At 55.3% G+C, this 13,066-nt stretch overlaps 3 protein-coding genes across 10 annotated transcripts in view; 2 read left to right on the forward strand and 1 right to left on the reverse strand.

Moving 5' to 3' along the window:
- Positions 1–3,841, forward strand: part of QRICH1 (glutamine rich 1) — a 41,251-nt gene extending 37,410 nt beyond the window's left edge. For 4 of the 5 annotated variants that reach the window (XM_019723899.3, XM_074312376.2, XM_074312375.2 and 1 more), the window contains 4 exons: positions 433–541; positions 902–1,053; positions 1,367–1,457; positions 2,883–3,229. In XM_019723899.3, coding sequence (XP_019579458.1) covers positions 433–541; positions 902–1,053; positions 1,367–1,457; positions 2,883–3,075 — 545 coding nt within the window. In that variant the 3' untranslated portion in view covers positions 3,076–3,229. Of the gene's footprint in view, positions 1–432; positions 542–901; positions 1,054–1,366; positions 1,458–2,882 lie in introns of all 5 variants that reach the window. The other variant, XM_019723898.3, reaches the window with a different exon arrangement.
- Positions 3,842–4,081: 240 nt separating this feature from the next.
- Positions 4,082–8,929, forward strand: IMPDH2 (inosine monophosphate dehydrogenase 2). 2 transcript variants are annotated; one of them, XM_019723902.3, is made up of 15 exons: positions 4,082–4,270; positions 4,706–4,754; positions 4,976–5,077; positions 5,191–5,265; positions 5,606–5,812; positions 6,295–6,382; positions 6,456–6,655; positions 6,735–6,825; positions 6,919–7,014; positions 7,256–7,327; positions 7,974–8,117; positions 8,201–8,345; positions 8,440–8,583; positions 8,661–8,744; positions 8,848–8,929. In XM_019723902.3, exons 1-15 carry the CDS (start codon positions 4,173–4,175, stop codon positions 8,867–8,869), a joined length of 1,617 nt encoding a protein of 538 aa, XP_019579461.1. In that variant the 5' UTR covers positions 4,082–4,172; the 3' UTR covers positions 8,870–8,929. The 2 variants fall into 2 exon arrangements, with proteins under 2 accessions (XP_019579461.1, XP_019579462.1); XM_019723903.3 differs by lacking the exon at positions 7,256–7,327 and having other exon boundaries at positions 4,083–4,270; positions 8,848–8,927.
- Positions 8,930–9,504: 575 nt separating this feature from the next.
- On the reverse strand, positions 9,505–12,258 carry NDUFAF3 (NADH:ubiquinone oxidoreductase complex assembly factor 3). 3 transcript variants are annotated; one of them, XM_074312377.2, is made up of 6 exons: positions 12,112–12,236; positions 10,550–10,752; positions 10,257–10,449; positions 10,036–10,102; positions 9,835–9,935; positions 9,505–9,755 (listed from the first exon to the last, which is right to left on the reverse strand). In XM_074312377.2, exons 2-6 carry the CDS (start codon positions 10,624–10,626, stop codon positions 9,639–9,641), a joined length of 555 nt encoding a protein of 184 aa, XP_074168478.2. In that variant the 5' UTR covers positions 10,627–10,752; positions 12,112–12,236; the 3' UTR covers positions 9,505–9,638. The 3 variants fall into 3 exon arrangements, with proteins under 3 accessions (XP_074168478.2, XP_074168480.1, XP_019579476.3); XM_074312379.2 differs by lacking the exon at positions 10,550–10,752 and having other exon boundaries at positions 10,257–10,373; positions 12,112–12,258; XM_019723917.3 differs by lacking the exon at positions 12,112–12,236 and having other exon boundaries at positions 10,550–11,149.
- Positions 12,259–13,066: the final 808 nt, after the last annotated feature.

Raw genomic sequence — 13,066 nt, forward strand, 5'->3', positions numbered from 1 at the left:
CCTGGACACCTTTGAAAATATGATGAAAGCTCTGTACCCTCTTTCCAGAGATGTATGCGTATATGCAGGGTTTGGTTTACAGTTCTGGGTGTTTCACTTTCCCTAAGAGCTATCCTTTTGCCCCATGTTAACCTTGGATTAAAGGGAGAATTAACATCAGGTAAGACCAGTCATGTGTGGGGCAGTGGTTCTCAAAATGTGGTCTTAGGAACTTGTTAGAAATGTATGTTATCAGGTCCCACCCCAGAAATTCGCATTGGGACCCAGCTATTTGTGTTATAACAAGCTTTCCAGATGATTCTGCCATGCCAGGGAGACTTCTGGTTAAACTTGTACTCTGGTGTGGTCCCTAATCGACTTGCACTTCCCGTCCTGCACCTGTGAGGGACTGCCTGCCACCCTCTTGTTGTAGCAGTCCTCTGTTCCTCCTAGGCTACGTGCTGCCCAGCCACGTGACTGAGGAGATGCTGTGGGAGTGCAAGCAGCTCGGGGCCCACTCCCCTTCCACCCTGCTGACCACCCTCATGTTCTTTAACACCAAGTAAGTGTTTTAGAGGCTCCATGCTTAGCCACTGCTGGCATCTGCCCAGTGAAGAGGGTGGAAACGATCCAGGCAGCCTTCTGAATTCCTTTGACACATATTTAAGAGCCTTTCGGCTACTGAAAGCCCTCAGCGCCACTTGGCTGCATTTTGTGTGGTGACCAGTGAGGCTGACATGTTTGCCAGACCCCGACCATCAGCCTTGATACGGCTTCTCCACTAGACAGTGTATTTGGGTGTGGGCCTGCCCATATCCTGGGAGTGTGGGCAGTGGTTCCTCTGAAGCCCTGATGGCGGAGGGTGAGTCATGGTCTCCCTCCTGGCATCCCTCCCTTTGCCTTGCTTTCACTTGCGGTGCAGGTACTTCCTGTTGAAGACAGTGGACCAGCACATGAAGCTGGCCTTCTCCAAGGTCTTACGACAGACAAAGAAGAACCCCTCTAACCCTAAGGATAAAAGCACGAGTATTCGGTACCTGAAGGCACTTGGGATACACCAGACTGGCCAGAAAGGTAGGGGAAGGAGGTGGGCTGCAGAAACAGGTGGTCTTGTTCAGCCCTGCCCCGTGCCGAGTGGTGACTGAAGGTTGGGATTTGCTGGATAGGAATTCTCCATTCCCTTCTCGGCCAGAAACTTCAAACTCTTCAAGAAGCAGACATGCCCCAGAAAAGAGCTTGCCTTTTCCTTTCATAGTCACTTCCCATGCCTCACACCCTTTCCCCTTCCAGTATTTCCTAATTGGGATGGCTGGAAGCCTAAGGGTCCTAATGTGGGCCTGAGCTAAGGCAGTCTGACGCCATGTCTGTGGTGGGGTGTGTTTTATAGTTACAGATGACATGTATGCAGAACAGACGGAAAATCCAGAGAATCCACTGAGATGTCCCATCAAGCTCTACGATTTCTACCTCTTTAAATGGTGAGGAGGCTTTATTCTGAATGGATGACTGTGTGCATGTGCGTACCTGTGTACAGAGGCATTCTGTAGTCCCCAACTGAGTAAAAACACACTTCCCAAAAGCTAAATACAAAAGTATCCTTACTGTTTTTCCCAAAGCATGCGATGTGCTCAGCACTGTAATGTAAAAGGGGTCCCTGCTTCCTGATGGTCCCCTTTCGTGGAGAGGAGATGAAGGTAGAGGGAGGCAGGTACAGAGAGGCTCCATCCCACTGAGCATAGCCCTGCTTCTCCCAGGGCTTATCGTTTTGTCACTCCCACCATCAATCTGGAGATGGGGGCGGGGAATTCTTTCCTTGGCTTTTGTTCTCTCTGGTCCCTGCAGTTTGGCTGTCATCTTCACAGCAATGCCAGAATGATCTTTGTCCCTTGTAGGTCTTCTCAAGTTACTTAAATTAAAGCTTGCAATGGTTTTCTTTTTCGCAGTAATCCTGGTGTGGCCAACAGGCCTTATATTCACTCCTCTTTGTTAACCTAATGTCCATCTAACTCTTGGCTCTCTAGCTACACTGCTTCCTCTCCACTCAAGGGCATCATGCTTGCCCTTTCTCAAGGCCTCCGCACAGAATTTTTCCTTATTGGCCAACCCCGCGTCACCCCCAGCAGTTAACTGCTCCTCCTATGCTCCCTGTCCTCCAACACAGCTTTACGAGGGAAGCATTTTCAGACTCCCTGCCTATTCCCTCAGGCTGTTTCCTCTATTGTACTTACCACTGTTTTTGTCATTTTGTGTGTATTTGTGTAACTTTAATTACTGTCTGCCTCTCATCGGTAAACTATAAGGTAGGGACTCTTGGATTTTGTTCACTTCTTTAACATCAGCACCTAGTGCAGGGACTGGCATACAGTAAACCCTTTGAAAAATCTTGAGTGGATGGTTGAATAACAGGATGGCATGGGCTGAATACAGTACAACATTGAGGGGATAGAGGTGTGACCCCAGGTAAGGGCCCCACATCATAGCCATACTGGGAAGGCAGATAGAGGCCATCAGGTAGAACTCAGGAATTATCAATGGATTGGGTAAAGGAAGCGACGTGAACAAAGACTTGGAGATAGACCTCTGGGCAGTGAAATTGGTTCCACATAGGACATGGTTGGACTCAAGTAGTTGAGCCCAGGGACCCTAGGCAGTTTGTCTGAGGAATCGCAGCTGGCAGTATGTGAGGGAGAAACAAGAGAGGCAGCCTATCCCTGGCATTTGCAGTAGTTCCAAAGGAGGGCCTAGGTAGGTATGTGTTGGCTGCATGGAGTTCAGTAACTGCCACCATACCTTCCAGAGCCTGTGCTTTCCCAACTGTTGCAGGCAGCATCTGTCTGGGAGGTTCAGGCGGGAGGGCTGAGACGGGGGTAGATTTAACCAGCTTTTACTGACATATTCTTCAGTCCCCAGAGTGTGAAAGGCCGAAACGACACCTTTTACCTGACGCCCGAGCCAGTGGTGGCCCCCAACAGCCCAATCTGGTACTCGGTCCAGCCTATCAGCAGAGAGCAGATGGGACAGATGCTGACTCGGATCCTGGTGATACGAGAAATTCAGGAGGCCATTGCAGTGGCCAACGCCAGCACCATGCACTGAGCTCCCTTGGCCACGGTGCAAGGGAGAGCATCCAGGAAAAAACGGACAGACTTTCACACTAAAGAAGAGGCCTCCATTTTTGCTTTTCTTTTTTTATTGGTGTAGTTATGAAGCCTTTCGGACTGCTTCTGTTTAAAATACAAAAGGAAACTTTGCCCCAGTGCATTTTCATACACCTGCTGCGGCAGACTCCTCAGCCCGTAGGGACTCTGGGTTTCCTAAGAGCCAGGTGTCCTAGAAAGTTGCTGGCTGACTTTTTCTTTTTTTTTTTTTTCTTTTTTTTTTTTGTCTGGAGCCTTGGGAAAGGGCTTGGACTGTTAGGAGAAATGTGGCCCCTTCCCTTCCTCCAGAAAGATGGAATTAATGATGGATCGACCCTTCAAGGAGTCTCCCCAGCTGGCTTCCACTCTTAACTGGCCGACTTCGCAGACCACAGGGGAGCCACAGTCATTTCTTCATGCTCAGACATAAACTTAGCATCTTAATGGAAGGAAAATGAGGGGAACTTCAATTATGATTTATTAAAGACAATTTCTATTACACCCTCCTTTATGACAAGTGACATTTTAGATGTTAAAGTAAAAACTTTACCATGCCTTTTTTTTTTTTTTTTTTTGGCCTAACAATGAGGCCTTAAACCTGAGGCTCCTGTGCCTGATGGAATTCTTGTAACATACACTTGTGTATCATATAAAGATACCACTCTGTTTCTCTTATGTATTCTTAATCTAGTTGTTTATTAAGAATGACAAGCACGTCTTTTCAACACGCTAGTGAACACCGCCTCTTTATTTGGGAGCAGATTGGCGGGACAGTGGAAGCAAAACCGTGCCTGTTAATTAAATGGGCCAAGGTCTTGCGGGAGGGGGCAGCGACGCGAAACAGCCCAATTCTTTGGCTACGGGCGTACGTCGTACGCATGCGCCATCTCCCGCCAACCCCGCCCACGATACGCATCAGCCCCGCCTTTAGCGCTGCGTCCTGACGTCGGCGCGCAGAGCGCAGTGACGACAGTGACGAGTATATTGGCGCGGCCCTGACGCTACAGGCCTCTGCAGCGTGGTGCTCCAGGCACGCGACTTTTCCCCGCGCCCGCCATGGCTGACTACCTGATTAGCGGGGGAACGTCCTACGTGCCAGACGACGGGCTTACGGCACAGCAGCTGTTCAACTGCGGGGACGGCCTCACCTACAAGTGCGGGGCTAGCGGGCTCACCTGGGCGAGGAGAGGGGCGGCGCGCTGGGCTGAGGGGCCGGGTGGGGCTTCCGTTGACCGCACTCGGGCCGGGGTCGGGGACAGGTTCCGGAAATTCCCTGCTCATCTCGGGCCCACTGACAGATCGGAATCGGGGTGGGATGGAGGCGGTATCTTGACAGTACTTGGGAATTCAGGCTAGAAACTACATTCTCCGGGCACATGGAGTTGTCGGTGCCAGGGGCGCTGATGACAGCTAGGTGGCAGAAAAGGTCCCCTGTCGCCATCTCCACCTTGTGCTGTGCCTGGCCTGTGACACATGGGCTTAGGTCATTGTCATCTCTGCTCAAGTGCCTATGAGATGATCGATGGGGATGGAGTTTCGGGTTGCACTAAGCCTGAGCCTTCCTTTCAATTCGCTCCCCTCCCCCGTAGTGACTTTCTCATTCTCCCCGGGTACATCGACTTCACTGCAGACCAGGTGGTGAGTATGGCCAGGAATTGGATCCTTAGCATTAGGGGTGGGTAAGGTGTTGCTGTAGCCTGGTCTTTTGACTACCTCACCATATTGGGCTTGGGGTGCATTCTATGGAATGGTCTTACTAGCATGCAGGTCATACAGGGCACCTGTTTTGTGGGGGGAAGCTGGCACCATCATGAGGTATGTGAGGTGCTTTCCCACACTAGCTGGCCCTCTATTTTCAGGACTTGACCTCTGCTCTGACCAAAAAGATCACTCTGAAGACTCCACTGGTTTCCTCACCCATGGACACAGTCACAGAGGCTGGGATGGCCATAGCAATGGCGGTGAGCACCATGAGGTGTGCGGGCAAAAGCCGGGGCCTGATCTCTCTTCCCCAAAGGCACACAGCCATGCCTCTTATTCTTGTCACTTTCCCCGTTGTCTGCTTATTCTACAGCTTACAGGTGGCATTGGCTTCATCCACCACAACTGTACCCCTGAATTCCAGGCTAATGAAGTCCGGAAAGTGAAGGTCAGAAGGGCAAGGATTGTGGTCAGGAGTTCCTGGGAATTCCATTGATGTGGAGTGGGGTGGGAGTGGGGGATTTATTTTGCTTTAATTTAGAATCCTTTTTCCCCACTGTGGCGTTGAATTCCTGAGCAGAAGAGCCTGAGACCCTGGGTTTTAAGGCAACAGGACAGGACCAAATGGACAGTGCCTACAGCTCACCCATGTCTCTTGGGTTGAGATGTTGGTGTGATTTGTCCTGTGGCACTCACTGCCAAAGGGGGAGTTGGCATAGAGCCCAGGCTTCAGACCAAGAGCTTGGTGGAAGTGGTTCAGAAATGCCCTTTCTCACCATCCCTTCTAGAAATATGAGCAGGGATTCATTACGGACCCTGTGGTCCTCAGCCCCAAGGATCGAGTACGGGATGTGTTTGAAGCCAAGGCCCGGCATGGCTTCTGTGGTATCCCCGTCACTGACACGGGCCGGATGGGGAGCCGCCTGGTGGGCATCATCTCCTCAAGGGACATTGATTTTCTCAAGGAAGAGGAGCACGACCTGTTTTTGGAAGAGGTGAGTGACTGGCAGAGCAAAGCCAAGTTCTGGTAAGCAGGAGGAGGCATCTCTGAGGGCTTCTGTTGTCCAGGAAAGATGAGTGCCTTGCCAAGTTTTTGATCCCTTCGTGGGGTTCCTGCATCGCCCCCACCAGAGGCTCTCAATCTGCCCGATGTTTGCCAGCATACATACTGTGTACTTTGTCACCCCCAGGGTGGGGGCAGTGCTTCAGGACCAACTTCAGCCTCCTCTTCTAATTCTCTTGTCATTGGTCCAGGGTGGCCCTTCTTCCTCCACAATGTTAACAGGCTGCTCCATGTCCCATGTTGTCCTTTCTTCTCCATTCTCACGCCGGCCACTAGATTGCTGCAGACTGTTGGTTTCACTTGAGCAGGGTGGTTTGGGTGCAGGTGTGTGAACATGGTCTTTGGAACCTCACGTGAGTTACAGGCAGGGCTGGTCTCTGACTGGCCTTTCCTCACAGCTCCCCTCCCTCCTAGATCATGACAAAGAGAGATGACTTGGTGGTAGCCCCTGCAGGCGTCACATTGAAGGAAGCAAACGAAATTCTGCAGCGCAGCAAGAAGGGTGAGTCCTAGAGGTCTGAGGGGTTCTGTAACCAGAGATCAGGGTCCTGGTTCATGTCCTGCTCTGCCCCCAGGAAAGTTGCCCATTGTAAATGAAGACGATGAGCTGGTGGCCATCATTGCCCGGACAGACCTGAAGAAGAACCGGGATTACCCACTGGCCTCCAAAGACTCCAAGAAGCAGCTGCTGTGTGGAGCAGCCATCGGGACTCATGAAGACGACAAGTATCGGCTGGACTTGCTGGCCCAGGCTGGTGTGGACGTAGTTGTTTTGGTGAGCCTCCGCCCAGGGCAGGCTGGGGCGGAAGGGGCAGCTGCCGTACCAGGCTCACGGGGCCCTCCTCCCTGTCCAGGACTCTTCCCAGGGCAACTCCATCTTCCAGATTAATATGATCAAGTATATGAAAGAGAAATACCCGAGTCTTCAAGTCATCGGAGGCAACGGTGAGGCAGACAGGCATGGAGGACGTGGGGCGAGTGGGAAGCTAGGCTCCCATCTCGACGTTCTCCTGAGCTTTTCTTTGTTCCTCATGACAGTGGTCACAGCTGCTCAGGCCAAGAATCTCATTGATGCTGGCGTCGATGCCCTGCGGGTGGGCATGGGAAGTGGCTCCATCTGTATCACCCAGGAAGGTAGGAGGATGCTTTGGCAGGGCCCTTAGCTCCACGTGCCCTGGAGCCAAGCGCTCTCGTGGGAACTAAATGAGTCCTCCAATAGGGGCAGCCCCAGGGCCAAATAGGCCCCTTGGATGGGTGACCTGCTGGAAGCAAGACGAGCTCGTCATTCCTCACTTGCCACTCCCCCCTGCCTAGCCTGGCCTCCTTGCTCCTGCTCTGCGCCCTCTCTAAACTCTGGTCTGTTTGTTTTATTTAGCGGCTCCCAAGATCCCTCCAGACATAAAGTCCCACAGCCCCAAATGCCCTTCTACTGTCACGGGCTGCTATAGTAAGTCCGGCCCGGCTCACTGGCCCGGCCCAGCTGCCCACCGCCCGGCTGCTTGGTTGATTGTAGCTGTAGCTCCCGGGGTTTGTGGTGCTGGTGGGTGGGCAGGGCAGACTGAATGACAGACCATGGTTTTGGGGGCTGCTCGAAAACAGCTCCCCATCCTCTTCCTGAGGTGTTTACAGGGCAGACCTCCTTCCCCAGGTAGGCCCTGCTCTGCCCACATCTCCTGCAGTAAGCGCAGCTCAGGGACCAACTCGAACACTTTTCCTTCCACACAACCACTACTGATTTTGCCTGAGCTGCCCACCTTCTAGGGAGGAAGGGATGGGCCTCTGGGTACTAACTGCACGGTGACCCCCACCCCACCTGATACTAGTTTGGGGCTTTCTCAGCTGCTGCCTGCATGTGCCTGAGGCTGCCCTGGGCCATGCACGCGCACACGCAGGGGTGAGTGGTGGCCATCACAGCTGTTTGCACTGTTCAATGCAGGTTGGGCGGCAGCCGTCCCAGACATGACTTGTCCTCAGCCAGGCTGTAGTCCTGGTACAGGTGTAGCTGAGAGCTCCTGGGTGCAGAGTTGTGGCTACAGGGCCCCTTGCCTGTCCCCACTAACTCCACCCACCCATCTGTTCCTCTCTCTTAACAGTGCTGGCCTGTGGGCGGCCCCAAGCAACAGCAGTGTACAAGGTGTCAGAATATGCCCGGCGCTTTGGTGTTCCTGTCATTGCTGATGGAGGAATCCAAAATGTGGGCCATATTGCCAAAGCTTTGGCCCTTGGGGCCTCCACAGGTGAGGCCCAGCACCTAGGGAGCCTGGTGGGACTCCTTCCCGTGCGACTCAGGGTCTGCCACCAGCACTCCATCTGTCCCTAGTCATGATGGGCTCCCTCCTGGCTGCTACCACTGAGGCCCCTGGCGAGTACTTCTTCTCCGATGGGATCCGGCTAAAGAAGTATCGTGGTATGGGCTCTCTTGACGCCATGGACAAGCACCTCAGCAGCCAGAACCGATACTTCAGGTGGGACAGGAAGGTCAGTTACCGTGTGCCAACCCTGCACGGACAGCCTCATCTGTTCTCTGACTTTGTCCATATCTCTTGCCTTTCCCTGCAGTGAAGCGGACAAAATCAAGGTGGCCCAGGGGGTGTCGGGGGCTGTGCAAGACAAAGGGTCCATCCACAAATTTGTTCCCTACTTGATTGCCGGCATCCAGCACTCCTGCCAGGACATTGGTGCCAAGAGTTTGACCCAAGTCCGGTAAGTTGGGGAGCTTGGACATGGGGTGGGGGGGTGGGGGCCCAAGGCCAGCAACCCACATCGGACATCTCCTTTAGAGCCATGATGTATTCTGGGGAGCTCAAGTTTGAGAAGAGAACGTCCTCAGCACAGGTGGAAGGTGGTGTCCACAGTCTCCATTCGTAAGTGACTAACCCTTTTCCACTCCTGTGTCTTCAGGATGGAGGTCTCTGCTATGCCTCCTTCCTGCCACCCTCATCTCACAGCTGGTCCTTCTGCCTGCAGGTATGAGAAGCGGCTTTTCTGAAAAGGGATACAGCATACCCCATTGGTTTTTCAATAAAAGTTTGAAAAAAAGTGATGCTTGATTTTTGAGGTCAACAGGAAAGTGGGGCTGTGCAGCTGCCACATCACACAAACACACATCTTCATTTCCAGGGAAAGCCTCAGCCCCCTCCCCCCTCCATGAGGTAAGGATGCTCATAGACCTGGAAGGGGATAGTTCTAGATTCAAAAAGTGCCTCCTGAGGCAGCTCGCAAGCCAGCTCTGATCAGCTGGCTCCCAAGGGCGCCATCTCAGGTTCTGACTGGCTGCTTAAGGGACAAGTCGGGGAACAGTCCAGGGGCTTTGGACTGACATTCACAGGGCCTCCTGCTGGCCCAAAGCTTGGCCACATGGGACCAGGTTGAGACCCACATGCACCTTCTCTAACTTGACTCTCTGCTGGACCTTGTGGAGACAGAACTGCGATCACCTCGAGTCTGCATGTGAGCAAGTAGACAGATGTGCAGTTTGGGAGAGGTGTATGTGCCACCTCCTGGCCTCTGAGGGACCGTGTGGTCCAGATGAAAAGATGACCCTTTGGTTTCTCCACATCCCCCCCCCCATCAAGAGCCTACTGAGCCAAGCAGCCCTTGGCTAGCAACACACCTCGTACAAAATGGGAGAAATACATTAAATTATTAATTTGCTGGCAATAAGACAAGCATTACAGTGCCACAGGGGAGGGGCTAATGAAACCACTGGGACCCCTGCAGTCTGCAAAAGGTGCCAGGGTCAGGTCAGTTCCTGGGACTCATGCTGCAGCTTGGGCCAGAGATGTGAGCACTGTCCCTCCAGGTGGGGGAATGAGAGCGGCTCCTGTCACTCGGCCTTCATGACACAGGAAGTTGAAAGTGGCACAGGCATTGGGCTGCAAAGAAAAAGCCAGCATGAGCTGGGCTAGGGCTAGGTCTGGGCTCCCCTCAGCCTGCCCAGGGCCGGGCACTGACCGTGTCCTGTACTTCCACAGCGATCCCCCGCTGCCTCATGGCTCGCAGCACCTGGGACTGCAGCCGCTCAGTCCGGTCTCCAGTGCCGACCACAACAATCTCTGGGAAAGGATGGGCAGAGTTAGTCTACAATCAGGTCTGCTGATGGGCTGGGGTGGGGGTGGCTTTGTGGGGCTCAGAGCACCTCAGCCTCTTCAATACCTATTCGCGGCTCCAGCATCCAGAAGAGAGAGAAGCTTTCTTCCGTGATGTCCTGGTGGGATCCTACCTGTGTGGGGAGGAGGCACGTTAAATACAACAAATCTACACAGCTCTCTCCGTAGACCTCCACAACGGGTCCACGATAAAGCTAAGTTGCCGGGGGTAAAATCATGCAGCCCTGGGGCTCTGGCCCTGATTCCTCACTGCAGGGAAGGGCTCACGTTCCACTGCACCACCGAGTGCGGGAGAAGCGCGCAGGGCCCAAACACGCGATTTCCGTTGACCACGAAGCCGCGGCTGCTATAGCTGTCGATGTACATGGTGTGCGAGGAATCGCGCTGCAACAGAGAGATGCGTGTCCGCTGATACAGCTCGTCATCCGCGGGAGTGAGCCGGTGCCCACGCCGTGAGGCCCTGAGGAGGGGTATAGTCAGGGTCTAGGCCAGGAGGTGCGGGGCCGGGGGCCGCCGGCCGAGGAGGATGCGGTGGTCAGGGACGCTGTGGCCGGGCTCACCATAGCAGATCGGCTGGCGGACAGCGGAGAGCGGGTCGCGCTCGGTACAGCGCACGAAACACGAACGAGGAGACCATGGCGAAACCGCGCGCAGTGTCAGCGGGGTCGTAGCGGAGCCCAGCACAGCGCGGCTACAGCGCCCCCTGCGTTCCGGAGGGCGCCGCGCAGCCCGGCGGCCCAGCTCGGGAGCCGGCCCGTGCCATCTGTCCAAGAAAGGCGCGTCCCCCGCGCGGCTCCGGTGTCTGCATCTGCCTCCCGCCCGCCCCGGGCCCCCGCAGACCGTCCTGGGGGAGCCGGACACCTGGTGGTGAGGTCGACCTCAGGACACTGCCTGGGCCCCAGCCGCGGCCTGGCTGCCGGCTCTCAGCCGTTACACAGGGCTTTGGGGGCCCGGGCGGGGCGGCCGCGCACCTGGCCCAGTCCCGAACACCTGGCCAGGGCGTGGTGCCAGTCTCCAAGCCCCTAATCCCGGCTTTGGGGCGTCGGGTTCCGAGGGCGGGGCGGACTGCTCAAGTTTCCCCCGCTCGCCGCTGAAATCACACCCCTCCCCAACCGTCACCCGCGCGACCGTTGCCGTCGCCTCCGCGCGCCGCACGGGGCGTGGCCGTGCGTGGATTGGCTTTTCGGGAGCGCGAGGGGGCGTGGCCGCCTGGTTTCGCCTTAAAATGGCTCCAGTCTGCGGCCAGAGGTAGCGGAAGGGGACGCCGTGATAGGGCAATTGTAGCTGTCCGGGTGGGACCGACCGGGCCGAACCGGACCAGACATTGAACTAAACAGCGGCTGGAGCATCGTTCTGTCCTCGCTCACTCTGCTCGCGTCCCGAGAATCCCCCGTCCCCGGTTTGAGCCGAATCAGAGGGCCTACTGGCGCCCGCGCGGTGCTCGGACATCGCGCGCCCACGGTGTCGTGGCCTCAGGGGAACGTTGCGGCGTCTGCTATCCGCGGGGGCGGGCGGGCAGCTCGGCACAGATGAGGACGGTCGCAGTGGATTCCCAGGGGTCCCGTCGCCGCCTTACGGGCCCACTGGGGCCCCTAGCGCTCTGGGCGCTGGCAGCTTCACCGGACAAAGGGCCCCGGGTGCGGGGGTGTCCCCAAGGCGGGCGCGCGGGTTTACTTCCTCCTCGGCCCCAAGGGCGCGCTTCCCTCTTGCCTGTCCCGAAGCCCGCCCCGCCACGGTCACCGCACAAGTGGCTCTGGCTGCATGAGACCAGCAGGACCAATCCTACCCCGCGGATCTAATCCGGATCGGGACTCGGTCCCAGGGGAGGTCCCCACCGCCCCTGCTATTGTTTGGGGGCCCAGGTGAGCTCCTCGTTCCCACTAGACTCGGTTTCACTGCCTACTCCTAGGTCTGCCTCCTGGGCCTGGGTAAGGGAGGTTCTAATCTGGCCCCAGGGCGAGGGACCCCTCCCCCCAACGGCTGGACAGCGGGCAACGGAATCCCAAAAGCAGCTGTTGTCTCCAGAGCATTCCAGCTGCGCTTGGATTTCGTTCCCTGCTCTCCTGCCTGAGCAGCGTCCTGGTCCAGATGGGGTGGTCGAGCCCCTGAGCCCCAGACTTACTTCACTGGATCGTTCTGGTCTCCGTCCCTCTCTCAGGTGCGCCTTCATGCTGGAATTGACGGGCGTAGACGTCTGAGAGCCTGGGCGGTGGCCATCTCCGGAACCCGGGGTAGTACTGGTGAGGGAGGGAGGACCCAAGTCCTCCATATAGGGCTGCAATGGCGGTGAGTCCCACAGGGCTGCCCCAGCCCGCAGCTAGCTAAAGATAGCCCTTCACTTCCTGAAGAAAAACCACCTAAACCGTCTTCGTGTGTGGAGAGTAGCTGAAGTCCCCAGCTGGGCCTCCAGGCTCAACCCTGTTAACTGTCCCCGAGGCGCACGCCTGCGGCATAGAAAGCGCTTTGGAATGACACGATCACTCCCGTTGAGTGGGCACCGAAGAAGCCATCGGGAATGTCGTGTCCGCCCAGTGCTCTTTCGGCGCCTCCCAGGAGGGCCTTGAAGCCCTGGCCCAGAGAGGGGCTTTGCCAAGCTTTTCCTGCCTCTACGGTTCCCTCCCTTCTGAGTTCTGGGCACTGTCACTGCTCCAGGGCAGAGATCACAGTTTTCCCAGCACTCTGTGCTGCGTCAGGGAAAAAGGGATTTAAGTTACATTGAAGTTAAAACATAGGGGACGGGAAAGAGCTTTCTCTTGGGCAGAGTGGGATGCTCCAGCTGAACTGCCCTTTAGCTGGCTCTTCTCATGGTCACAGTGTTTAGTTGGCCCACAATGGCTCGTTGCATAAACCAGGAAGCGGGAGGTCCCTGTTAAAGTACACCAGGTTAAAGGAGAAAGCTTTCAAAAGCCGGAAATTCTGGAAACCGTCATGATGGTTTTAATTCCTCAAGAATCAAGACGAGAAAACTGGCAATTCTATCAGTGGGAATAAAGACAACCCATGTTCTAAAGTAGGAAATGCAAATAACCTGAAACCGCGGAACACAAATTCTTTTTAAAATTAGATTTTTTTTTAAA

Source organism: Rhinolophus sinicus, chromosome 5 (genome assembly GCF_057876585.1).
Source record: "Rhinolophus sinicus isolate RSI-liver-muscle chromosome 5, RSI-T2T, whole genome shotgun sequence".
In the NCBI taxonomy this organism is placed as follows: domain Eukaryota; kingdom Metazoa; phylum Chordata; class Mammalia; order Chiroptera; family Rhinolophidae; genus Rhinolophus; species Rhinolophus sinicus.